The 26,489-nt window shown below is 40.9% G+C and overlaps 1 protein-coding gene across 8 annotated transcripts in view; it reads left to right on the plus strand.

Moving 5' to 3' along the window:
* Positions 1–20,587, plus strand: part of PCNX1 (pecanex 1) — a 90,332-nt gene extending 69,745 nt beyond the window's left edge. For all 8 annotated transcript variants that reach the window (XM_068193287.1, XM_068193284.1, XM_068193285.1 and 5 more), the window contains 9 exons: positions 640–870; positions 2,213–2,313; positions 3,506–3,656; positions 5,361–5,591; positions 5,964–6,238; positions 8,373–8,614; positions 9,654–10,090; positions 11,462–11,602; positions 14,994–20,587. In XM_068193287.1, the coding sequence (XP_068049388.1) occupies positions 640–870; positions 2,213–2,313; positions 3,506–3,656; positions 5,361–5,591; positions 5,964–6,238; positions 8,373–8,614; positions 9,654–10,090; positions 11,462–11,602; positions 14,994–15,134 (1,950 nt within the window). In that variant the 3' untranslated portion in view covers positions 15,135–20,587. The remainder of the gene's footprint in view (positions 1–639; positions 871–2,212; positions 2,314–3,505; positions 3,657–5,360; positions 5,592–5,963; positions 6,239–8,372; positions 8,615–9,653; positions 10,091–11,461; positions 11,603–14,993) is intronic.
* The last annotated feature ends 5,902 nt before the right edge of the window (positions 20,588–26,489 follow it).

Genomic DNA, 26,489 nt, shown 5'->3' on the forward strand with positions numbered 1-26,489 from the left:
TAGTTAGTTTCTTTAGAGAAAGCCAAGCTGCTTTAGTCTTCATAAGCTGTCCAAACCCATCTTTGGTACTTAAAAAACCCCTCTTTTCCAGTTTTAAGACAACTGTAACCTCAGATCCTTTCAGGTAATTATTGTACTAATTGAGATTTTTCATAAGCTGCTCTCTTACTGAGAGCTGAAAATTTTCAGGTTAATATATTTCCAAGATACTTATTCACACATGCACACAAGGGGTGTTCCCTAGCACAGGGATCTTAAACTGTTTTGTGTTTTAGCTTTTTTTAAAATTTAGAATTTTTTAGAAATTCTGTAAGCCATCATGTTAACTAAATAAAAATTTCTATGTATTTGTTTTCTGCAAGAATTACAGTGAGGATCCTATCCCATCCTTTTTTTTCCCTTTCCTTAGTCCTTCAGTGTAGGCTTCAGAAATCCTCATAGTCTTTGAAAAATACTCCTATACACCACCTGTATTGTGTTTTCTGTGCAAATCTGTTGTACCTGTGAGCAATATAAATGCTACTGTGTATCACTTCTGCTCATTTTCACAAAAAAATTTCAAATAAGTTGAATCGTTGAGATTGACTGGGTTTTTTAAATTGCAGTATTGACTCATATTTTTAACTGCTACTGTTTCAGGGAATCATCTATTATGTCACAACATCCCCCAAGCTAGAGGAATGGTTAGCTAACGAGACAATGCAGGAGGGACTGCGGCTGTGCACAGACCGCAATTATGTGGATGTAGACCCAACATTTAACCCCAATATTGATGAGGATTATGACCACCGTCTGGCAGGGATCTCACGAGAGAGTTTCTGTATGATATATTTGAACTGGATAGAATATTGCTGCTCTCGAAGAGAAAAGGTAAGCATGTGAGGAAAGCCATTCACTAGGATGGTGTCACTTTTTTCCTGTTGGTTTAACTTACAGATGGCTTTAATGCTGATTTTTAAAATAAGTATGTATAATTAAAGTATTTTGATTGAAATGGTTTTGATCTTCCAGTTCTGAAATGTGAATTTAATAGATTCTCTAAGTAGTGTATGGTTTAACCAGTTCATTAATGAATTTTATTTGCCAGCTCAAATCAACCAGTTGAATTTTAGATATTTATCTATATGCAGAAGGGTATGTCTGCAGAATTGATGTTTTGTACTTAGGGTTGATTAGTGAACACTGATATCTAACTTAAACAAAAAAACTCCAAAACAAAAATCCCTAAAACCCAAGATACCTGTTTCCAGCTTAGACTCACTCCTCCTTTCTCAGTGATCACATTATACCATTTCCTTGGATCACTGGAATTATTGAAAACAATCATCTTACATTCAACCTTTTCTTTCCACAATCCTTCTGTCTTTTAAATAGGAGTGTTAGTATGTTTTTTAGAGGAATGCCTTGACTTTTTACTGTTTACAAAATAACTGTGTCAAATTAGTGTTGCTTTTGAGAATAAGCAGAAATTGATTGAGATTAAAGGGACAGGATATAATTGGAATTTATGTGTTTAATGAGGGACCCAGAACTTAAGGGTTCAGTTTTGCTTTGTAAGTAAAAGATCAGGTAAAGCCTGTTTTAACAGGGGTAAGACTTAGTGTCCTGTGATGAAAGGACAAACAACAACCAAAGAACATTATTTCCCTCCAAGAAATGAACATGAAATATTTTATATATGTATTGAAAAATCAGATCTAATCACTTAATTGAGTGATGCCATTTGCTAGGGCATTATATACTACTAGCCTTGAACTGAGGGCAGGTCTCCCCTAACTAACCCCTTGACTAAAGCTGTAGTCCAGGGAAGTTATCAGGTAAATCAGGCTTAAATACTCCTAACCAGTGATAATCCACTGTAGTCACAGAAAATATTTTTCTCTAAACCCTCTAATTTAGCTAATCAACAGTTTGCCTGCAAGATACACACCGTGGGGAATGTAGTGTGCATCTGTTTAGTTTACAAGTTGTCTTATTTCAAATAATCATATATTTGTGTTCACCTTTACAAGTATTCTTAAATACTTACAAAACTCTTGCTCAGACTTTGAATCAGAATTGGTTTTGTTTGAGTGACTGCTGTGGTAGGTACATACACTTGAAAACTGCTATGTTTGGGTCTTTCTGCTCCTTCTGGCAGAATCTTCCTTTTCAGTGGCCATTCCTTTATTCCATTCACCTAATTTATTATTTTTTCTTTTGTTATTACAAGCCACTGGATTCAAGTAAAGACTCACCCCTAGTGACATTGTGTTATGGACTGTGTGTTCTGGGGCGGAGAGCATTGGGAACAGCTTCACATCATATGTCTAGGTAATAAAATGTTGCTGTAAGTTTGCTGTCCTCAAAATTCCTCTGAGTTCTTAGATTAGGTTTTAGATTAGTATCTTTTCATAGAAGAAATAGATAATTAATGTCATCTTGCCTTAAACTGGGCAGATTTGCTATGTAACTTGTCTTCATTACAACAGCCAGTGAAACGTAACTAAAGAAGAGCAAATGAGGGGGAACTTGCAGCTAAGCATATTGTTTTATTGAACTAATTCAAGTTGGGAGTTCTGGTATGGGTAAGGACTAGTTATAACGAGTTTAGAACTGAGTGAGTTCTAAAAGTAAGCTCCATTTCCTGCACCACTACATATCCTATATGGAAGTAAGGGGGAAAAAGAGGAAAGTTTCTTAAAATGAAAAACTGGTATGTCTTGGTGGATGTTAGACGAGACCATTGTGATAAATATCACCGTTTAGGTGGCTCTGTGGCAAGCAGTTGTGTTTTGTACAAATCTTCAGCTCAAATCTGTTGTCATATGGCAACTTTCTTGCAGACTGACAGCCTCAATTTTAGAAAGCAAATGTAAAATACATCTATAAGGTTCAGGAAATCACAATGTGATGGCTTAAAAAGAAGCATAATTGAATGTGGAAGCTATTGGTCAGCTGGATGCTGACTATAAAACCTGTTCTACTTCAATTTCAGGGCAAGTGTTAATTAATTCCTCCAAGTACCAGCCAATTGCCTCTTGAAGGTTGTGTATATATGGATTTCCAAGATTCATCAGAGCATATTTGATTCTTCACTCTTAAGTTAGCTTAGTAATTGAAAATAGTGCCTTTTAAGCATAAAAAGTTAACAACATTTTTATTTTGTAATAAAGCATGGACAACTGAAGTTGGATACCCTCTTTAACTGCTGTGTTTCCTTGGAAAGTTTTGCCTTTAAAAATCTTTAGAATTAAATCAAGCACTCCTCATGATATTTGTTTGCTTTAGTCCATGTAAATAGTCAGTTGCATGTATAGTTTGTTCATTGCAGGTAGACATCTGATGCACCAAATTGTTTTATACACACATCTTTTCCCTCTCTTATCCTGTAGTTTACCTTGGTAGAGAAGAATTATGGGCCTTTCTGTGCAGCTTAGTAGTTTCTTTGCAGTGATGATAACTGTGGATATGTTTGTACTTCTGTTAATATTTGGGTTGTTTTCATTTCCCCCCCCCTCAACAGTAACCTGGAATCCTTCTTGTATGGCCTGCATGCCCTATTTAAGGGTGACTTCCGTATATCTTCAATTAGAGATGAATGGATCTTTGCTGACATGGAATTACTGAGGAAAGTAGTGGTCCCTGGAATACGGATGTCACTGAAGCTACATCAAGTGAGAGATTACACAGAAAGATGTGTCCATTTTTTTATTTTTGTGCATTTTTTCTTTTAAAAGTTAGTGTCTGGGAGAAAGGAGAAATAGGTTGAGAATAAAAGGACTGTGATAGAAATTGACTACTGTCAACAAGGGACTATTGTGTCTTCTCCTTTGATTTATTACAGCTTTTGTGGAAGGTGATACAGAGGAAAAGGGAATGCTGTTTATGCTCAGAGCTTGAAAATTACATTAATTGTAGATCAGAGAACATGTCAAGCCCTGTTTCATACCTATCTAGAGATTTCCCTTATGAACAGCTTCTCTGATATTTTCCCTCTTCCCTCCCTACACATGTGAAGTTGGTTTAAAAGGTTATGCGTTAAAAACTGCATAGTCCTCTCCTCCAGTGGGAGTTGTTTTTCTTGTTCTTTGAAGTGTTGTAATCACAGTTTTCAGGTGAGAATGAGAAGGTTGCTTTTCCATAAGTTGAAATTAGAGTTTGTCTTTGTAGTGAAGTGTGGGTGAAGAGGAATGATCTCAAATTCTGTCCAGTGCATGTATTAACTCAGCAAGTACACAAAAACATACTTAATGATAAGCACTCTGTAAGGGGGGAGAAGTGTTGGTATTTAGGAAGAATAGATTGCTTAAAAAGCAATAAGTAAACACATCTTAGTTGCATTTTAAAAATTAATAATAAAGGTTTCTTTTTTGCCTTTATTGCAGTCTGGAGTCTCCCAAAACTAGCAGTGGTTGAATTAACTTATTCATGTAACACACACTCTCTGAATCTAGGAGAATGTGTGTGATAGGAGTACATACAGCAAAGCAGAATAATTACCAAATCATTGTTGAAACCAGTAGAAGTACCACTTCAACAACTCTTAAGTGTTCTCAAAGGGTTGCTGTGCAAAATGGGTTTGATTGCAGTCAAAGAATGAAGAGAGACAACTAGATCATACTATCAGTGAAAAAAATAAAAGTTCTGAACATTATTCTGTTAATCTGTGAAAGATGATTTAATTCACTTGCAGTGCATCAACGTACTCAGGCTTCAGTCGGTGTGGAAATTTAGCTATTAACCAAAGCTAGATCCTTTTTTACCCAGAAAGTAATGTTACACAATCCTGAATTGAACATGCAGGTTTTGTGTTTTGTTTGTGTTGTGTCTTGCAGTTTTAATTTGACTGGCAGTAATGTAAGTTGTTTTGGTAGTAATGTAAATTGTCTTGATGCTGGAGAAGTTTGTCATCAAGTATTAATGTGAACTTTTTAATAGTAAATATTGTTTTTCTTCTTATTGCTATTTTCATACAGTACAATCTCAGTGAATAATCAGTGCTTTACTTAAGAGTCTTTTACAGTTGGAGGCTTATGAATAAGAAGAGAAGCTAAAACTAAAAAGCTTCTTCCAACATTAGAAATAGATATAAATCTAGTATAAAATTTACCTAGGAATTTACTTGAATCTGTGATAGGCAGGTCCTTCCAATCATTTTGGTTTAAGTTGAAAAATAAGCAAATACAAGCAAACAGAACCAATCCGTTGTAAAAGAAGTCATCTTTTACAGTGTTCTAAAGTAGGTATTTGATACTTTTGATGGCTTTATGTAATGTGCTGATGATTTAAAATTTTGAGGTGTGAAATGTTCTATTTTTATATGTAGTTACATCTGAAATGTTAATCACACCTTAATGAGCATGTATTTTTGCAAACAGGATCACTTCACTTCTCCAGATGAATATGATGATCCTTCTGTCCTTTATGAAGCTATAACAACTCATGAAGAAAATCTAGTTATAGCACATGAAGGGGACCCTGCTTGGCGAAGTGCAGTTCTTTCCAATTCTCCGTCCCTTCTTGCTCTGCGCCACGTGATGGATGATGGCACCAATGAGTATAAAATCATTATGCTCAACAAGCGCTATCTCAGTTTCAGGGTCATTAAGGTAAGCTTTGTGTACGTTTCATAATGTGACAGCAACTTGGGGTGTATTTTAATAACTATACCAAACTGCTGCTTCGACTGAAATCTTTACTGTTTTGTTATTAATAGGGCTGGTTTTTCTCATACAGTGCAAGTATTGTATCAGAAAATCAGTTTCTTCTCACTTATTTCTCATCCCATTCTTAAATTTCTTGATCCTCACTGTTGTAGCCTGTGTCCCTAAGTTCAGCCTGTAAAAGAACTGCGTGTGAATGCTGGCAGTTCTGCAGTGCAATGCTGCATGTGCTCACGAAGGCTTTGGTGTAACACAGCAGTCACCACATGCTCTCATTGCTTCACTTTGTGACACAGCCTCTCTTCTTGGCTTTTGCAGGTCAATAAGGAGTGTGTACGTGGCCTGTGGGCAGGACAACAGCAGGAGCTTGTCTTCCTGCGTAATCGTAATCCAGAAAGAGGAAGTATCCAAAATGCTAAACAAGCTCTGAGGAACATGATTAACTCTTCTTGTGACCAGCCAATTGGATACCCAATCTATGTCTCACCGTTGACTACTTCCTATTCAGATAGTCATGAACAGCTAAAGGACATCCTTGGGGGAGCCATCAGCTTAGGAAACATCAGAAACTTCATAGTGTCTACATGGCACAGGTGAGCTGAGGAAAGGGGTTCTCATTAGTTTGTGTTCATGCTCTCATATTCCATTAACTAGTCTTGCACAGGCCCAACACAGCATAATTGATAATATTCAATCACATTAAAATAAATAAACCTTGACTGTAATTCTAGGCACATCAGTAACACATGGCAACTGCTTTGGTACAGGATTAATCTCCAAGGCTGAGTAATATAGCACAAACTATGTAAATGAGAGCTCAGAGGAAAGAAGACAAAGTCTAGATGCAGGAACTGCAACTTCAGACCTAATGCTAGGTCTGGTGATAAAAGACAATGCAACTTCTGTACTGTGTTTTTTCAGTATGATGGCTTTTGCAGTCTATAATACCATCTTTACAGAATCAGGACTGTTTGGTAGGGTTCCTGTCTGGCAGATATTTAGCATGAGAGTGCCTATATTGCTTTAGAGCTTGCTCATCCATAGTTAAGCAAGCTTTAGCTGTTGTTCAAAATCTCACAAGTACTTATATGTTATATAATGCTGTATGTTAGTGCCAGAACAAGTAACTGGAATGATATAATTGTTGCCCCATGTGACCCCCGGGTAATCCAGTACAAACTCTTGCTGTGCTGTGTTTTATAGACCGTGAGAACTATTACTGCACTTCTGGCCATCTGTGACTGTGGCTCCAAAAGCAGCAGTGGCAGTTGTGTGGCATTCAGAAATGTGCACCCCAGTTTTTAGTAGTTCCAGGAGCTTGTGCCATGCTCTGAACAGTCCTGTAGCTGTTCTGATGGTTGTATTTATCTTAGACATCTACAGCATATCAGAACAGAACATGCTGCTTCACCCAGAGTACCAAAAATGCCACATTTACTGCAGTCTGTGATGTTTGTCTCCTATTGCCATCAGCTAGTCCAACTTGATAGAATAACTGGTGAAAGCATGAGACACAACAGTATTTGAATCCAATGTTTATACTTCAGGATTCTGCGTCCTGGGACAAAAAAATTGGAAAGGGGTGCTCAGTGTACTTGAGTATGACAGAATAGAAAATTAAAAGTAGGAATTGAAGGGAGGAGGAAATGCGCTGTGGTTTTTGTGTCCATTGGAAATTTGTTAGTGTAAACAATATGATGAAAAAACTGTGTGGTTATGTATACTGGAAAACAGCGGCTAACCTACTGTCTGAATGTTCAGTATGTGCTTCAAACAATTGTGAGTGCAGTTCTGAAGATAACAGAAACCAAATACATTAAAAATCCAGTAAATATTGTTTCCTTGCTAGTCTGTGTAGACAAAGATTTTGCAGTGTAACAGTTATATATGACTAGTGTGTTAAGTAGCATAAGTTTTACTAAACTTTTCCAAAAAAACCCAGGATGTTCTATGAGCATCTGAGTTAGAATTTTATCACTTTATTATATTTCAGAGTGTGAGAAATGACTGCTCACTTTAAAAATTTTAAAAGGTTTATTCAACCTTAACAAAAAGTACAAAAGGACTAAATAAGGAAAAACAATGCTGAAAGCCTCCCATGGCTGCCTACCTCGTGGCTGGCTCATCTTCAAGATGGATGCTTTGCCTTTCATACCCCTGGGGGTTGCATCAGCCAACCTTGACCCCTCCCAAAGTCTGTCAGTCAACTCTTCTTCCCAACTGCCCCATGAAAGGGGGTATATGTACACGCCTTCTTTCTACCTGTCCTAGACAACCCAGGCTGTCTGGTGCAACAATACAGAGGAGCAGGGGGAAGGGGACTACGGGGAGAACAGAGGACATCTAAACAACAAACTACAATAACATAACTATACATCAATAAAGCTTCTCTTAATATACACCCAATATCCATCCCTTAATTGCAAGAGCCAATCATCTCATTATCTATCTATAACAAGAGGTGGCATAATTTTTAAAAATCTAATTTATATGAGCACTTGACTTGTCATAAATAATGCTATTGAATAGCTGTCATAAAAAAATTGCAATCTCTTAGAAAGTGATGTTTCTATTTGCAAAGCATATTGTGAGAAAATAAAGTCAAGTTTTAACAATTTTTGGAAATGCTGTGGATTGTGTTGAACCTTTTGCATGTCATGAAGCATTTCTTAGAACACTAATGATCAGGAGGTGTGCCTTAATGTATCACTTGCATTATGTTTCCAGACTAAGGAAAGGCTGTGGAGCTGGCTGCAATAGTGGTGGAAATATTGAAGATTCAGATGCTGGAGGTGGAGCTTCTTGCACAAGTAACAATGCTACTATCAATGAGTCACAGAGCAGCATGTCACAAGGAGGAGGGAATGCAACTACAGGGCAGGGACCTGGAGCAGTACAGCACCCTCCTGTTGCAGCTCATCCCACAACTTTTCCTGCAGCTCATCCACCAACTCATCCCTCCACTCTGGGTAAAGTTGAAACAAAGAAACAACTTCATACCATTTTAGTCCTATAGCCAGAACAGGCCTTTCAGCTCTTTGGCCTGAGTTAAAAGAAAAAGCAAACTAAAGTGATGTGATTTTATGTTGTGTTAAGAGCTGCTGGATTCATCTCAAACTACAGTACTGTTTTATGCAATACAAGGTTCCCAAACAGATCTGATAAATAGGGGTATAGTTGTGCTGACAAAATAGATCAAATAACTCTTTATAACAGGTTTCTACAGACTGGATCTTTTCACTTCTGTTGTTTGCAAATACTGAACTCATATTTTTTTGGAAGTGTTTATATTTCTTATACAGTGAAACAAGTTATTTTATTTGCACAATATTCTAGCTGAATCTATCCAAGGGTCCATAGTGATCTGTAGTTAAGAAGGCAGCAAACACTGAAGCTGAGAAAGTCTTTCAAACATTGCCTTTACTCACAAAGAAACTACAGGTGTACATAGCTGTGGGAACATAATTAGATCTATCAGCTGAGGAGTTATCTGCAAATATTTAGTATAGGAAAAGCAATTACCCCAATACTCATGAACTGCAATCTCTGTTTTTAACTTTAAGTGTATTAAATTTGAACTTGTTTTAAAATAGCTTTTGTTCTAACAAATTTTCTGACCCAAGTTTTGAATGTGTAATCAAGCATATTATTTTGAAACACAGGCATCTGTACCTCTCTTATTGCCTTAAGTATAGTAAACTGAAGTGCTAATATAAAGTAGGAAATTGTTAATGCAAAAAGTGCAAGACTGAAGCATTTTTCAAGATACTTGTCTAATAGGGATTGTGAATTGAACAGAATATGCAATTGTGAGATAAGATGAATGGAATGTATTGAAATGTTCTGCTATGTGAGATGCAGCAGAACCTTCCGCAAAACATCAGTTTCAGATGATGTTGGTCAGACCAATCAATTTTGTGTATCTGTGTGCTAAATCATTGTGTTGGCAATCTGTTTTGTGGGGGAGGCTTTATCAAACTTTCCTGATTCTGTATCTTTTACTTTCAGGCACCAGCCACAGCTCTCACTCTGTGCAGTCCAGCCTTGTCAGACATTCCCCTGCCCGTGCCTCAGTAGCTAGCCACTCATCCTACTGCTACGGCAGCCGTCATTCATCTCTTCGCACATCCACAACAGGCTTTGTGCCTTGCCGGCGCTCTTCCACCAGTCAGATATCCCTTCGTAACCTCCCATCATCCATCCAGTCCCGCCTATCTATGGTGAACCAAATGGAACCTACTGGCCAGACTGGGGTCAGCGTGCAGCATGGACTGCCCTCTTCTAGCAGCTCCAGCCAAAGCATCCCAGCCTGTAAACAGCATGCCCTTGTGGGCTTTCTAGGGACAGAAGGAGGGAGTAATGCAGCTGAAACTCAGTCAGGTGGCAGTGCAAGCCCTGCAAACCAAATGCAAGCCAAAAAGGATGACGTTATTTACAGAATCCAGGTGAATAGTCTAGAAGAACAAGTTACCTTATGTTCCCATGTGCTTTTATTACTTGTTCCTTTGTATGTTGTTGAAATAGCTAATTACAAATACACGTTCTGGAATATCTGGTATACAGTTTCTGTGCAGTTATGTTTGGATAATTAATGGAAAGGAAAGGTTTTCTGAACAAGCAGCCTTCCTGTATGTTCCTTGTTTACATTATTTTTCTGTTTTGCTCTAGTGCAGCTCTGATAATGTCAGTGGAACACAGTTCCACTTCATATTTAGTTTACCTTTTATACTTTACAGCATGTAAAGCTAAACAGCTTCATTTGCAGGATAGAAGGCTTTTTTCTTTGAAGCCAAGTAGATTTTCCACAAAAGTAAGTGTAAAATACTTGCTTTCACTTGCATATGTATTTATTCTTTGGTTATATCCACTTCAGGGTTTACTGAGCAGCAAGCATTTCACTATTGACTAAGTTAATCATGGCAGCCTTACTTGTTTTGTGAAAATCCAGGAATGTGTATTCTTGCTTTCTTAGCTTTTATTAGCCCCACATACATGTCTTTGGCATTATACTTGTGGGAAACCTCAAGAAGTCTATTTAAGAGGTTAGATCATAATAAACATGATTTCATTGGTGATACCACCTCAGTTTAGAGTAATCCTTAGTAAATTGCATCATAGTGGGCAAAGTTAAATTGATTCTTCAGGTCTGTGCTTAATAGCTTTTGTTTGCAGGCAAGGGCCCTTTTATGAAGCTGCTTACTAATCCTCTTTGTGAGGAGGATAAAGTGGATATGTGCCCTTGGATAGTGGACATTATGGAGTTCTCTCTGTCCTTAAATAGGAAGAATTTTTCAGGAGTTTTCTCCTGCTTGCCCTGTGGAAAGGCCAGTTTACTTCAAAACACGGGGTGGGTCTCAACTAACCATGCTAGTAGATAAATATTTCTGCCTAACATTGAATTCCCCAAGTTTCTTAAGGTATTCTGTAAGTAATGAGCCTATTGTAACAACTCATCATCACTTAACTTTTCCCTGCTACTAGACCGTGTGCTGCCAATGCTTCTGTTGTGCCAGCTCCCCAACCCTGCCATGAGCTAGTGTAACTGAAAGAGGTGGGGAATGAAACCAGAGCTGTTGCTTCATTGAGCTGGCATACTCACCATATTCACTGGTGTCTGAAACCACAGCGTCATTTCCAAATTCAGTGCTCTTTGGGCTTGGAGAGCCTGGAGCTCAAGTTTCCAACCTTGAAATTGGTCAGAAATCAGTTTCAGTGGGTTAAAGTCAGTTATCTGGAATTACGCAAAAGGTTACAGTTTATCTGTTTCTTTTAAATTTTGGCTGAACTAACAGTCAAAACTCAATTCCTGCTTATAGTTAATGGATCCCAGTCAAGTACTGGAAGGGATCAACGTGTCAAAAAGGAAAGAGCTGCAGTGGCCAGATGAGGTGATACGGCTAAAAGCTGGAAGAAACAGCTGGAAAGACTGGAGTCCTCAGGAAGGCATGGAAGGCCATGTAAGTTTTGCTTGGAAGTTGGCTAACTAACCTTAAGAAAAGGCAGTGTCGTGATTCTGCGGCAGTCTGCCTATATATCAATGCAAAGATCGATGTAGTAGGTAAGTCACTGTCCTCAAAGTCACTGTTGCTGGAAGAGCAGATCTAAAATCCTAATTTGAGGCAGAGAACTATTTCTGCAACTCTGTGCAGAAGATGCAGGATGATGTTTCAAATGTTGTAAGCCACCACTCCTGCCTTGCCTTCTTTCAACTTGTAATGATTTCTCAGGCATTGTTCTCATTCATCCAACATTCATTTTCCTTTCTTTAAACTGTCAATCCCTGAACAGATTTGCTAACAAGTAATTGAAAGATTAACAGTATTTTATTTTAAATTATTCTCATCAAAATAGAGCCAAATAAGATTGTCTTTAAATGTCTCTTTATTATATAATAGATACGTGGTATGTGTTTACTTTTCTTCAAGAAGGAAATCTGTTCTAACTAAACCTTGTGAAAGCCCATGACTTGAAATTGTGTCTTCCTTTTCTGTATGGATGTTACATCTGCAGTTTACAAAAATTCACTGCATTGGCTAGAAAACTTATCTCCCAATTTAGGCTCTTTTAATGAGCAAAAAACCCAGTGGTCTTTGAAACCTTTTGATTTTTACTGAGACTTACTTTTTTTTAAAGATCCTGTTGTCTGTAAAGATGCTCCAGTATTCTCTCAGTGATAGAGGGAAGAGTCACTGACATGGTCTACAACTGTTCTTCAATACAACTGTATTTTCATTTGGAATAGATCAGTTTTGAGAAAATTTCTTTGACTGCTTACCTCAGTTGGAGACATTATTTATAAATTTTTTTTAGGGATAGATTTTGCCATTTGAAAGTCCACATCACTGTGCATATATATGCAGACTTCAGGTAACAAATGGAGATATGCCAGTAACACAGTGTACACTGTATCTACCTTGCTGTTGCATCAGCATTAAGAAAAGGCCCTGGAAACACAATTATTCATGGGAGCAATCTACCAGAGTTGACAGCCCACTCTTAGGACAGTAAGGTTACGTTGTAGGTAACACCTGTGAGTAGAATGCTGTTGTAAATGTTCTCACTTATCTTGGGTTTAGACATACTATTGCAGATGAAGAATGTGGTAAAGATGGTGAATGTAAAGGGTTATAATTGAAACATGTCCTCTTGCCTGGTGTTGGTGGACTATTTTTTTCAGGAGTTTGTGAGTGTGTTTTGTGAATTGCAGCATGCTGACATGTACGGTGATTGATGCTATAGAAAGATTAAAACAAGAAGATTTTAAGGTCAGAGTAAGCTGTTGTTCTGAATGCTTCTCATCTATTTTTGGTACAGCATATAGGCAGGTTTTTTTAGAAGAGCATCTTTTAACCTTACAAGAAGGGGGGAAAGCACCAGATTATCCTGAGTGTGATTAGGAGGAAAGGATTTAACTTGATGACATGGTTTCCACTGCCTGCTTCAGCTGCCTGTGGTTAAACATACTAGTATCAGTAAGGCTCTTAGGACAGTCTTCCTTTTCTGATCCTGTGAAAGGACTGCAGAAAGGACTGTGGTCCTTTCTGCAAATAGGCAGAAATTATTCTTACCTGCTGAGATGCTGCTCATTAAGCAGTTTACCTTATGTCTGCTCTCATGAAGTTCAGCACTCAGTAGTTTAAAACTTTGCTGCTGCTGAAAAAAGCCTTTTTCCTGATTTAGTTTATCTTACTAAGTGTGCAGTGCAGTGTGTGTATAAGGCAGAAAGACATTATAAGGTTTCTTCAAAGAAATTAAATTTAGCAGTCCTCTTTGGAAAGTAGCTGCTTTTTCCAGGTTTTAAGAGGGTATGCCCAGCATTATCTTTCTATGATAACATGATGCTGGGGTGTAGAAGAACCCTTTTCCTCCAAGAGATTCTTACCACCTCTTGACTACCTAGTGACACTATTTTGCATGTACCAAATAAATGCCAGTCATTATAGAAGAGATGGTAAAACTGAGTGTGGCAGTATGGCAGTGATGACTTCTAATCTGTGTACAACTTTTTGCATATACACAGTTTTTAAGGAGCCTTGATATTGCCTGTAGCAATCTCAAAGGTACCAGTGTTAAATTGGACGACAAGGATCTAGTACTTGGGACTTCATTGGAAAACTCTTTACTGTGTCTGGGGATGGGATATTCCTCTTCTCATTCCATACAACAGCATAAAAACTATATGGGGACACTTTGGAGTCAGATTTGAACAGACACTTAAATATACTGTTGCATCAGAGGAACTAAAGATGCTGTGCTTCCCTGGTTGAACTGCTCTCCCTGCAGTATAGATCTCATGGAATGGACAAAGCTAAATGTCCTTCACCCAGTGTTAAGAGAAATTGCCAGCTCTGTATAATGAAGATTGAGTCTCTTGGATTTGATCTTGGAAGATTGTAGTTTTCTGTCATTTTTTTCCCTTTATATCTTTAGGACTCTTGAAAACTTTACTGTTGAGGAAATTGTAAAAATTAGTTTTACTTGCTTTTTGACTTACTTTGTCTTGAATTAAGGGTTGTTTTCCCACAGCTGGGAAATTTGAAGTAATTCTATTTCTATGAAGTTGATGATACTTATACCTGCGTTAATGGAGCATCCTTATGGTTCCTTTGGGGCGCCCAGAAGTGAAGGGTGTGTTTTTAAGGAGGTAGATGAACCAAGACGTACAAGGTTTGAAAAAGGGACCTTCTGGCAGTCAGTATCAGGCAGGATCCTTGGAAGTAGCAGATCAAAGTACTGGAGTAGATACAAGGAAGTATGGTACAATAATTGGTAGCATTGTTTCTGAACCTCTTCTTCTTTGTAATATTTTTAATTTAAAATTATCTTTGAATAACTTGGTTTAGAAGATCAACCTTGAATTCACAGTGCATAGGTAACAAAATCACGGCAAGAGCTGTAACTTGCAAGAGACAGTAGTTTACCGCTGACTCCTGGTGAACTGCGGTTCTGTGCTGCACAACACTGAGGTGTTTTAAGATTATTAGAAACTGAGCAAGAAAATAGCCCAAATCTCCATGTGTGCCCTTTGGTCAGTTGCTGCTCACTTTGGATGAGCTGTTTGGTTCTGATTTAAGTCAAGTTGTTCCTACTCAAATCTAGGTCAGACTGGCTGCTCTCATGGTTGTAAAAGACCTAACTGTGATTTTAAGAAGCAGATCTTCAGCAAGACTTCAACATGCAGCTTATCTATGGGTATGCTGTCACTGAAAAATGAGCAACTAAGTCATATAGCTCCTGTATTTTTGCTCCTTTGGCCTTGTAAGGGTCTTGAGTTGTCAGCCACAACTTTGCTATGACAGCTCTCCCTGTGGCGCTTACAGTTATACTTTGTTTTTTTTTTCCCCTCAGGTGATTCACCGCTGGGTGCCTTGCAGCAGAGATCCAAGTAGTCGGTCACATATAGATAAAACCATCCTGCTGGTTCAAATTGAAGATAAATATGTTGCTGTTGTTGAAACTGGAGTCCTTGAACTTGGGGCTGAAGTGTAAATCTCTTTGAGACTGAAACTTCCCCTTCTCCAATGATTCAGAAGAGAGAAGGGTCCAGAAGAAGCAGCTCCCAGGACACGAAACTTTGGTCCGGTTGTAGGAAAGGACTTGAAACACAGATTTGTCTAAGTCCCTTTCCCCAAATAAACAAGTGTAAGAAATTTTTTTAAGTTGTTAGCTGCTGAAGAAACACTTGCATGAAGGATAGATTTGTTGAGACATATCTTTTGTTTATAAATTTTGTTATGCATTGCGTAATGCTTTAAATCAACAAACTTTTCAGTTCTAAGATCAGAGCACCTCATATTTTTCTAATTGTTTTGCCAAAAATTGCCATGTCTTGTCACAGAGTGCGTGGAATTCATCCACCTTATTTTAATGAAATTGACTACAAACCTTCAGTTTGGTGAAACAGTGTAAGGGTTTCAGGTGTGGCAAGAAGAGACTGAACAGATGTATAGATTCTTATTCCTTATGAGCTAAACATTAATGAGAACTGCACTAATTTTTTTACAGCAATGCACTAAAAACAACCCTGAGATTGCTGAGAACATTTATTTATATATATAAATATAAGTATATAAAATACCATTATTTAAATTGCCTTTGGGATTAATCCCCTCCCTCTCCATATACATGTTGATGGTAAGGGCTGTGCCATGGGTTTGGTTCTATGTTCTGTATTTCATACAAGTGCATTTGCTGCATCCTCTTCACAATAAATGTTAAAATAACAAATGTGTAGAAAAGCACCTGAGTATCCCTGTACTACATCAGACTTTATTGTGGTGGCAGTGGTACCTCAAGCCTGTACAACAAATCTAGCTTTAAAGTGGGCCCCAATATGACTCTCCATCTGTCTTCCCTTCACTAGCCATGGCTACTTTGCTTCTTTACACGCAGAGCTGGCTGTGTTGTTTCATTGGCTCTTCTCTGGCAAACACAGTGGTTTTAGTTTTGTAGTGGGAGGTACAGGTCCATGATTACTTCACAGATGCTTGAAGGTTTTTTAATTCTATCCAATTTAAAAAGAAAAAAACAGTAAAAACTCTCCAAACAAAACAAAAAAAGAACCCAGCAAAACTTGACTTCTGCTTTCAGTGATCTTTTACAGAAGGCACAGCCCTAAACTTGTATCACTTTTACCACCTTGCCTTTTCTTTCCCTTTAGTCTTCATTCTTTTCTATGACTTGAATTTTATTTTCTGTGATTATATATTCTATGTAAGTGTAATTTGAGTATTTATAACTGTGAAGTTGAATTATTCATGTGTTACATATCCTAGGTTTTATTGTATTTTTTTAAAAGTGTGTATTCAGGGAAACAAGTAACTCAGAACTATCATGGGAGTGTGAGAGGGAAACTGGTTTGTTCTTGACTTGCAGTTCCTATGACTCACTTTTCTTAATCCGTAAGAAAGAAATGTACCTGTTGTGATTGTTTCCTGTTTCTGACCTGTAATTATATAGGACTCTGTGGGGAATTTGCATACAGTTCTAGCTTTTGGGAGCAGCCATCTTCTTCCCAGTCACCTCCACTTCTTTATATGTGTTGTAATTTGATGAGACTTCTGATATACCACAGAGGTTATGATAATTAATTCTCTGACATCAGAGAAACATTGTCCATTATGTACCTAATGTAAGAGTGAAATTACATGGGATAAGCAAAAAGGAAGAAAGCGCTACCTAAGAAACACTGGTATTCCAGCTCAGGTCACTGTGTGCCATCTGGCCATGAAAGGGTAAGTCTGGTGTGCCTGGTAGCTACTCAATTCCAGTTACCTTTCCCAGTGAATGATACTGGGACTTTGCTTGCATCATCGACTATGCAAACTTGTCCTCAAAATGCTGTGCATCTTAAAGTTGCGTATTACTATTCACTTTATTCATACAGTCCCATTTAATCATGGTATAAAGGCACAGATCTGCCACCCTTGAAACTATGTGGAACAGCAAAATTATTTATCACATGTATCACATTATAGAGTAGTTGAATTAATCTCCTGCATATATGAAAATGTAGTGCCGAAAATGAAACTTCTGTAGTGGTCTGGTAATGCTGCTATCAGGAACAAAGAAAATGTGTAAGTTTTGAAATGAAGGCCTTTTCGTGAAGGTTTTATTCTATGTCCTTCCCTTCAGGTAAATACTTTTAATTAATTAATACCTTTAATTAATTAACCTTCCAGGTTTTCTGTTATCACTAGGAACATTGCTTCATTTAAAAGGGAGAAGTTTGTTTGAAAATAAGCCCCTGTTTGACATCAGTTGCACAGAGTTGCGTTTTTTTCCCTTGGACTGAAGCCTTGAGGTAAACAAATGACTGAAAACCAAAATAAATTTTTGCTTTGTGTTTTTTTAAAGCGGACTGAAACAACTTTCAGTATATTAACCCTGATTGAATGATGTCTTGCTCTCTTTGGGGCAAGGTAACGACAATGTCCATTGCTGGTAAAAGATATGATAGGAATTAATGGCTCGTTAATGTGGAAATTTTAGCGCATATGTGTATCTGCCTGGAATTACATTGGCAAATAGCAGATAGGGAGAGAGAGAGACCTTTTTTTAAGGGCAAAGAGAATTAATGAATATTTCTATTTTTTATAAAACATAAGGCTTTTGGTATGCTGACTTCAGGAGATGGATTTTAATGTGCAGAGCTAACAGGTTAACACTTCCTTTCAGGTACTCAGCTGACATCTGTTGTGAAGCCGTTCACATAGCGCTCATACCTATTCAGATCTGCTGAACAGAAGCCACCTAGTTGAAATTTCACTTTTCCATAAGGCTTTGGAAAATTAACTCTAAAGATTTTCCTGAACTCGTTAAGATTCATATGATTGTATGTTGGTTTGTACAGAGTTTGTCTTTGGTTTCTACTGTGCAAGTGACAAAAATGTTTTTCTTCTGACTCAGAATCACACAGAATTAACTAGGTTGAAAAAGACCTTTGAGGTCACAGAGTCCAACCTATGACTGAACCAACCACCTTGTCAACTACTAGACCATGGTACGAAGTGCCACATCCAGTCTTTTCTTAAATACCTCCAGGGATGGTGACTCAACCACCTCCCTGGGCAGCCCATTCCAATGCCCAGTCACTCTTTCTGTGAAGAATTTCTTCCTAATGTCCAGCTTAAACTTCCCCTTACGACTGGGGAAGTCTTAACTTCCAGCTTAAGACTAGTCCTCTTGTCCTGGCACTGGTTACCTGGGAAAAGAGATCAGTCCCCACCTGGCTTCACCCTCCTTTCAGGGAGTTGCGGAGAGTGATGAGGTTTCTCCTGAACCTCCTCTTCTCCAGGCTGTACAACCCCAGCTCCCTCAGCCTCCTCATAGGATTTGTGCTCCAGACTCTTCACCAGCCTTGTTGCCCTTGTCTGGATGCATTTGAGCATCTCAGTGTCCTTCCTAAATTGGGTGGCCTGGAACAGGACACAGCACTCAAGGTACAGCCTCATCAGTGCTGAGTACAGGGGGGATGATCTCAACCCTGGTCCTGCTGGCCACACAGGCCAGAATACCATTGGCCTACTTGGCCATGTGGGCACACCTCCCCACAGGATAGACCTGCCTGTGGAAAGCTCTGTTCTAGATGGTAATTATTTCATTTTTTGTTTTATTTTCTTGGCCTTTGTCTTGATGTGTAATATTTCTCTGTTGTTGTAAGGATGGAAAAGATGGGTATTTTCAAATTAGTCCTGTCAGTCGAAATTGAACCTTACCATAGAGCAGAATTTTTTAGATCTTTCTAGACTTTTATGAAAACCCTTACAGATGTTTGCTTTTACTCTATCCCCTTGCATTGTGATAGTCTCTTGCCATAAAAACGTTCCAGTTAAGTCCTACTGTTGTAGCTTCCAGGTAGATCCCAATCTGTTTTCTTTCAGATTTCTTTGGAGGTTGTATCTATGTGTACGTATGAAAGGACTTCTCCCTAAAACACTCAGTTGCAGAAAAGGGCTTTAAAACCCCATTAAGCAAATAATGTCATTAGTAAAAATGGCTACTACATGATGTTTGAAAACCTTTACTCATTTCACTTCTCTGTGAAATCTTTTTAAATGTTCTGATTAAAAAACCCAAAAATGTAGAACTGTGTATGTGACACCACTGATGACACCTAGACTTGTGTGCTACTTTAAATGGATGATACTAGTGCTGGATTCTGGGGATCTCTCATGATCCAGCATGTGTGAAATAGTTTCAGAGTTTGGGGAAGATGATGGTGATGATTATTTCTTGAGGTAATCCCATGTAGGCTGAATGGTCCTACAGCCACTTTGCATGGGACATCTGGCATATTGCTGAGTGGTGATGTCAGTTTTCCAGTCAAGAGTCATCACCAGTCATTCCTCATCCCATGGTCACAATGCCTTTGGGAACTGAAGAACTCTTTGAGAAGCCTGGATGACTGATGAGATGACAGATGAAGATGTGGCACAGGTCTATGCCTTTGGCAAGAGGCTATAAAGCTTTGTCTGGATTTGGGCAAGGGGTGAAGAGATGCCTTATGATTGATTCAACCTTCTCCGATAATGCACACACCACCATGCAACCTAGGAGTGTAGATAACAAAGACACTGCTTTAAAGACCTTTCTCAATTCAAGAACTCTTAATTCATGAAACTGAGCTGGATAAATTGCATTTCTTACCATTAACAATATTATTCAACTTATATTGGATTTGGGGTTGTACCACCACAGGTTTTATGTACTTAATTTTATTAAGGAATTTTATACCTATTATATAGGCATCTATTATTTTCTTGTCTGGCTTGCTATTTGATATTCTAATGCAGTACATTCAGTGACGCTGGACTCCTTCAGAAATTATACTGGTAATTCCTGGTGCCTTAGTAAAAACGTGGGTACATAACACCTTGGTGGAAGGTAAAGCATGTGACTTGTTTCACCCCAGCATGATATGCATATTTCTAAAAAGGTGATTAAGATGGCTGCCCCAAAAGATTTTGGGAGTATACCTATATCACTTGGTCATGAACATTTGAATATGAGCAATTTTTATGACTTCTGGTATGTACAGTTTGACTAGATAAGCCCAGTATGCTTAGGCCACAACTTTGAAAGATGGCAATCAAATAGCTGGATATGTAACTTCTTACACAGATGCCCTTGAAAGCCTGACAATAGCTGCTGGTTAGGAAATGGAGAGGGGAGTAGAGCATAAATGAGAGGATGGCATTGGTTTTTAATGGACAATGAAAATACATATTTCCTCTACCAGCAAAAGGTTACCTTGCCAGGGATAGGGATAAACGTACCTGCGTGTCTGTGAGTGTGTATGTGTCTGCGTGTGTTATTGGAAACAGCCTGTAAATATTGTAGCTGTTTAAAATGGAAAAGGCAGAGTTTTTTTGCAACATGTTGCAGCAAAAGGACAGTATTGACAGTGGAGAAACACTGATAAATAAAATAACCTTTTTTCACTTGTTGTCATTTATTGCAAGATTACATTCTTTTAAGATGTCATTCTCACAAATTCCCTATAAGGACTGTTTTAAGTTTACTCAAATCATCCTTTAATGAAGGATTCTCTTGTTTAAAAATTGTCTTTTGTAGCTATGCAAAGAATAACATCACCTATTGCTTATTTTACTGCCAGCATCATCCCTGTTTTCATGCTTTTGCATAAATAAGTGCCACATACCCTCTCTTCTACAGTTAAAATGTTTTGTCTTTGTTGAAGCATTTTCTCTGTCAGTGATTTCCCTTCTCTTGAATGTTTTTTAAAGCCCAGAACACTCTTGTGCTGTCTTTGTCCTCAGTAATTTTTCACTCGTCATACTTTGCTGGGAAATACCTTACCTCGCATGGTTTAATCAGTCATTTCTAATTTTCTGCCATCCTTGATCTGATAGTCAAGGGCAACACTGGATGGAGTCCTCTTGATGACTCTGTTTACATGAAACACTTTTTGATGCTAGTTTAAAAATACTCAGTTGCTGTCTGTCCAGTCTCTCAAATATTTCACACTTGTACAGAGGCAACATTATCTTGCACCTTAGAGTTTAAAAGATCACTTCTGACATAAACAGTGGTGATTGGAGAGCTCTGTGTCTCTAAAGATTGGATGTTTGCTTTGTATAAAACCGAAACAAAGCATCTGCAACTTCTGCTTGCCTGTGACACTTGACCCATAGCTGCTTCAGGCCTCAATTGAAGAATGAGAGAGAAGAACACAAATAGAACAAGTGTTCCTAAGGAAAAACAACTCCTTGTATTTTTTAACGTGAGCAAGTGAGTCTCAGTGAAAAGATTAAAAGTTCTGTATCTGTTGTGTTTATAAGAAGCAGCTGCGCTTTCAGCTGACAAGGTCAAAAAAGAAGGAACACTTCCAGACTGCTGTAGGGGTGGCAAAGGGTAAGATTGTTGCTGTAGTCCACTGTTTCTTGCTCTTAGTGTCAGCCGAAGGCATGCAACTGGTAAAAATTGGGGAACCTGAGCCCTGGTTAGTGGCTGGAGGCTGTTTCTTAGGGTAGTTTGCCCTGAGAGAAATCCAGTTCGCTTACTCCAAGACAGTGTATCCCTGTGAGCCTATCAAGGATCTGGGAGCAGTGTCTTTGCTTCTACAACACACACCTGGCCTGGTGACTGGATTGCCTATTGCATGGCTTCCTTGTATTGCCAAAGATGGTCCTCTATCCTATTTTTACCTGGACTTCCTATGACCTGTAATTCTTGTGTAGAAAGATGGTACTTCGGTAGTGGCACTTTATAGATCTCCTTGGTTGAATCACTTTATGTGGATTTTCCTCTGTTCATCAGAAAGTGGTTTGCATTTCTCTCCGAGCCCTTGGGGCAGAACACCGTGTCTTGGTAGGGCAGTGCTGCTGCAGTGGCTCGCCGAGCTGCCGGTGCGAACCCGCGGCACGCGAGTGCTGCTCTGCCGGCTTGGAGCTGCTCCTGCGGGGGCTGTGCCGCGCCTGTAAGTACCGTGCCGTGTCCCGGGGCCTGTGCCGCGCCTGTAAGTACCGTGCCGTGTCCCGGGGCCTGTGCCGTGCCGTGTCCCGGGGCCTGTGCCGTGCCTGTAAGTACCGTGCCGTGTCCCGGGGCTGTGCCGTGCCTGTAAGTACCGTGCCGTGTCCCGGGGCCTGTGCCGTGCCTGTAAGTACCGTGCCGTGTCCCGGGGGCTGTGCCGTGCCTGTAAGTACCGTGCCGTGTCCCGGGGGCTGTGCCGTGCCTGTAAGTACCGTGCCGTGTCCCGGGGCCTGTGCCGTGCCTGTAAGTACCGTGCCGTGTCCCGGGGGCTGTGCCGTGCCTGTAAGTACCGTGCCGTGTCCCGGGCCTGTGCCGCGCCTGTAAGTACCGTGCCGTGTCCCGGGGGCTGTGCCGTGCCTGTAAGTACCGTGCCGTGTCCCGGGGCCTGTGCCGTGCCTGTAAGTACCGTGCCGTGTCCCGGGGCCTGTGCCGTGCCTGTAAGTACCGTGCCGTGTCCCGGGCCTGTGCCGCGCCTGTAAGTACCGTGCCGTGTCCCGGGGGCTGTGCCGTGCCTGTAAGTACCGTGCCGTGTCCCGGGGGCTGTGCCGTGCCTGTAAGTACCGTGCCGTGTCCCGGGGCCTGTGCCGTGCCTGTAAGTACCGTGCCGTGTCCCGGGGCCTGTGCCGTGCCTGTAAGTACCGTGCCGTGTCCCGGGGGCTGTGCCGTGCCGTGTCCCGGGGCCTGTGCCGTGCCTGTAAGTACCGTGCCGTGTCCCGGGGCCTGTGCCGCGCCGCGGAAGCCGGCCCGGCCGGGTCACGGCGGGGAAGCCGCGGCCGGCAGGGGGCGCCGGAGGCCGGCGGGCTGGGTTGTGTGGGAGCGGGGTGTGTGGGAGCGGGGTGTGTGGGAGCAGGGCGGGCGGGCGCTGGGCCTGTGAGGGCAGCGAGCGCCGGGGGAGCCGCGCCTGCCTTTCCGCCCGCTCCTCTGCTCCGGCCTCGCCTTGGGGTTGTGCTCCCAAAGATACCGCTTTAATTCCCACCCTCAGCGCAGCATCCAGCTGATCCTGCTAAACCCACCGGTGAGTCCGCGCTGCTGGGCCGCCCCGGGAGCCTGGGCGGCCCCGTGCCCTTCCCTCTGCACAGGAGGGAGCCATGGATGAATGAATTTCTGGTTTTTTTTTTGTTTTTTTTTTTGTTTTTTTTTTTTTTTTTTTTTTTTGTTTTTGTTTTTTTCTTCTTTTGCACTATTTCATAATGTCTGTTAAGATATCACAAAGAAAGGAAGACATCCACCCACCTAATTATTTTCTTTTGCATCAGTGATCCCATGACCAGGGGAGTAAGAAGAGGGGAAGAAATAGCAAGAAAAAGGAAGACAAAGATAGTGGGGAAAATATACATGAGGAAAGAGAAAGATCACTTTTGTCTTTCCAGAAGCTGGAGGAGATGGAGTAGGCAGCCCCAATATAATTTTTCAGCCTCTTGCTAGTAATCCCCCTATGTCAAAGTGAACCAGAGATGAACTCCTCAAAAGTGCAAATTGATTTTAAATGTAATTCTGATTTAGCAGACGTCAATCTTACAAACTACTAAAAAAGTCATAATGGGCACCTTTCTTTTACTCAGTGTATTGTATATATTATGGTGTATTGTCACACTCAGGTAAAATTACAAATTAAACCTTGGTTTAAAGGGCACAGTGTTCTTGCCCCTTTGTGATGCTGGGAATGAAATGGCTGCTGTTTCCACATGTGGTTCTTAGGAATCCTGCAACCCAAATAAGTATCCATACTGCAGCTGCAGTAGAACTGTCAACTGATGAGGATCTGAGCCTCTCCTCCTTGTTTGGACCCCACATCCATTCTGCTGTGGCAGGCATTACAGGATGGCTCAGAGCAGTGTACCGTGACCATGCACAGCATTCAGTATCTCTTTTTTACTTCAGCTAGGGACCTGGGCACTTGTGAAGCTCTCCTGTGAGCCTACCTGTGCTGTCTGATGGTGTCAAACCATGACAAGGTGCCAGAAAAGACAGGCAGGAAATTGTTGCCAGGAAGTCAATGCTGTCTTTATAGAAAACAATTTTTACCTTGCTAGTGGAGCACATTTTATATGTCCCAGCAGTGGCTTACGGGGACAGAGAGACCTTAGCAATGTTTCCCAGCAACAGGAACTGTTCCAGTTCTCCTCCTTTTCTCATCGTGGGAGGTTTGGAACAGACCAGCTCCCCTTCCCCTGCACTGTCATTGCTGTGGTACATTAACTTTTTCTCTCTTGTTTGTGTTTACCTGGAGGAGTCAGCCCTCTGTGCTCCCTGACTTCCTCTGGGGGAAAAAGCCAGTGCCCTTTGCATCCTCTGTCTTTGCTGGCACATTTGCAAGTTCTGCCCATCACTCAGAGGTGTGGAAAGCAAAACTGGTAGCTCGTCCCTCTGCAGGCAACAAGACAGCAGCTGTCTCTGGAAAAAGCAGTGCTCAGATATATTTAGGGCAATTATATACCACAGCTTTGTGCTTCTTATCATCCTTGTTGTTTGCTACTAATGGAGAGTTTTGGTCCATCAGTGTTGTGGTACATCTACAGCGAGACTGGGCTTGTTTCATCCCCTTGATCTGCAAAGGCCTCTCTCTCAAGCTCTCTTTCCCAGCCATGGTAGAGCCTGGAGTTTCTATTTCTTACCTTCTCAGGATCTCTCCTGTGAATAACAAGATAATCTTTTTGCTGCACCCTGGTTTTAGTGCACTTCACTTACCTTTGCCTAAGGCTTGGAAACCTCTGGGTGGTAGCTTCCTGCAGCACTCTTGTCTTTTATCACTGAATCTATTACAATGATCCCTGAAAGTGATTCTTGACTGTGGCCTGGGTGATCTGCTTTCCTGATACTTTACATGAGTTTAAAAAAAAAAAAAAGTTGTATTTGGGAAATACCTTGTACTTCAAGGTAGGCTAGTTGCTGTCAGGGAAGTACCTGGGTAAGGCACAGCTCACTGCCATCCAGGGAGCCTGCTGCTGTCCCACCCCACTGCTGCACATGCTGTATCCACCTCCCCCTGGACCCCTCTGCTTGTCCTGCCCATCAACACACTTGGCCACAGTGCCTGCCAGCCCATTTGCCTGCTGCCAGCTCACAGGGAGCCATGTCTGAGGTCTGAGACATCCTTGTTTTTCAGTTTGGCATGATGCAGAGTGCATTAGGATCAAGGAAGCCAGCGCCCGTGAGAAGAGACAGCCCTAACATCATATGAAAGTGTCTCTAATTTGAGTCAAGTGGGCACCCTGTGCATGGGCAGGTCTTCCATCTGTTGTGTGGACCCTCCAGTCCAGGTAAGGATTAGATGCCACCTGAGAGCTTGCACCTGAATAACTTGTACTGGTTGGGTACGTGTGTGGGGTAACATCATAGGATGGCTTGGCTTGGAAAGGACCTTCAAAGATTATCTAATCCAACACCCCTTCCACAAGACCGGGTTGCTCAGTCCAGCCTGGCACTGAACAGTGCCAGGGATGGGCTATCTGCAACTTCTCTAGGCAACCTGTTTGAGTGCCTCACTACCTTCATAGTAAAGAATTTCTTCCTAATATCTCATCTAAACCTATCGCCTTTTAACTTAAAATTGCTGCTCTTCCTCCTTTCACTAGGGGCCTTGGTAAAATGTCTCTGTCTTTCTCATAAGCTCCATTAATACAATGAAAGATGAGGTACCTGCTGGGTGTGAGAAATTGGGGGCTCTAGACATCAAAAACAGCAAAGCTGATCATCAACTGATGATCACCGCCTGAGGGGTGATTCAGTGAAAGCCCTGTACATCTCTGCCTGAGCCCCGCCACCACTTCAGCCTTGCTGTTGTAGCCCCTTGGAGCCCTCAGTGTGTGCTGGATGATCCCTGTGAGCACCCAGCCGCTCCACGGCCTTGCGCTGTGCAGCAAGTAATGAGAGCTGCAAGTACATAATGAGAGCTGCAAGTGACTCGTGTAATGAGTAATTGGCTTGGAGCATGGCACTGCCCACGATTACAAGTTTATCTGTACGTGATGTTGCACTGCACAGCTCCCTAACTATTTTCAACACAATTGATTTCCATTATGGACAACGTGTTCCCCGAAGGAGATGGCAGCAGTGATGTGCGGTGGCACAACAGAGGTGGGCTTCATCTTGGCCATGAAACACACCATGTAATACATATCAGCGTCAAACTCAGGGGAAGTGGTGTTTTTTCCACTGCTGTTCCAAGATCAAAAACCCCTGCTCACCCTTCTCTGTGGCCAAGGAACTGTCAGCACCAGGGGAAAAAAGAGGGAGGGGAACAGCCCCTTGTTTCTCTCATCCCGGGTTACTACAGCTCCTCAGGGGTGGGAGCAGATGGACCCCCCTGAGCTCACTGTCACCCTCTTTCATGCCTGGTACCCCCACTGC

The sequence above is a fragment of the Anomalospiza imberbis genome, chromosome 6 (genome assembly GCF_031753505.1).
Source record: "Anomalospiza imberbis isolate Cuckoo-Finch-1a 21T00152 chromosome 6, ASM3175350v1, whole genome shotgun sequence".
Lineage (NCBI taxonomy): Eukaryota > Metazoa > Chordata > Aves > Passeriformes > Viduidae > Anomalospiza > Anomalospiza imberbis.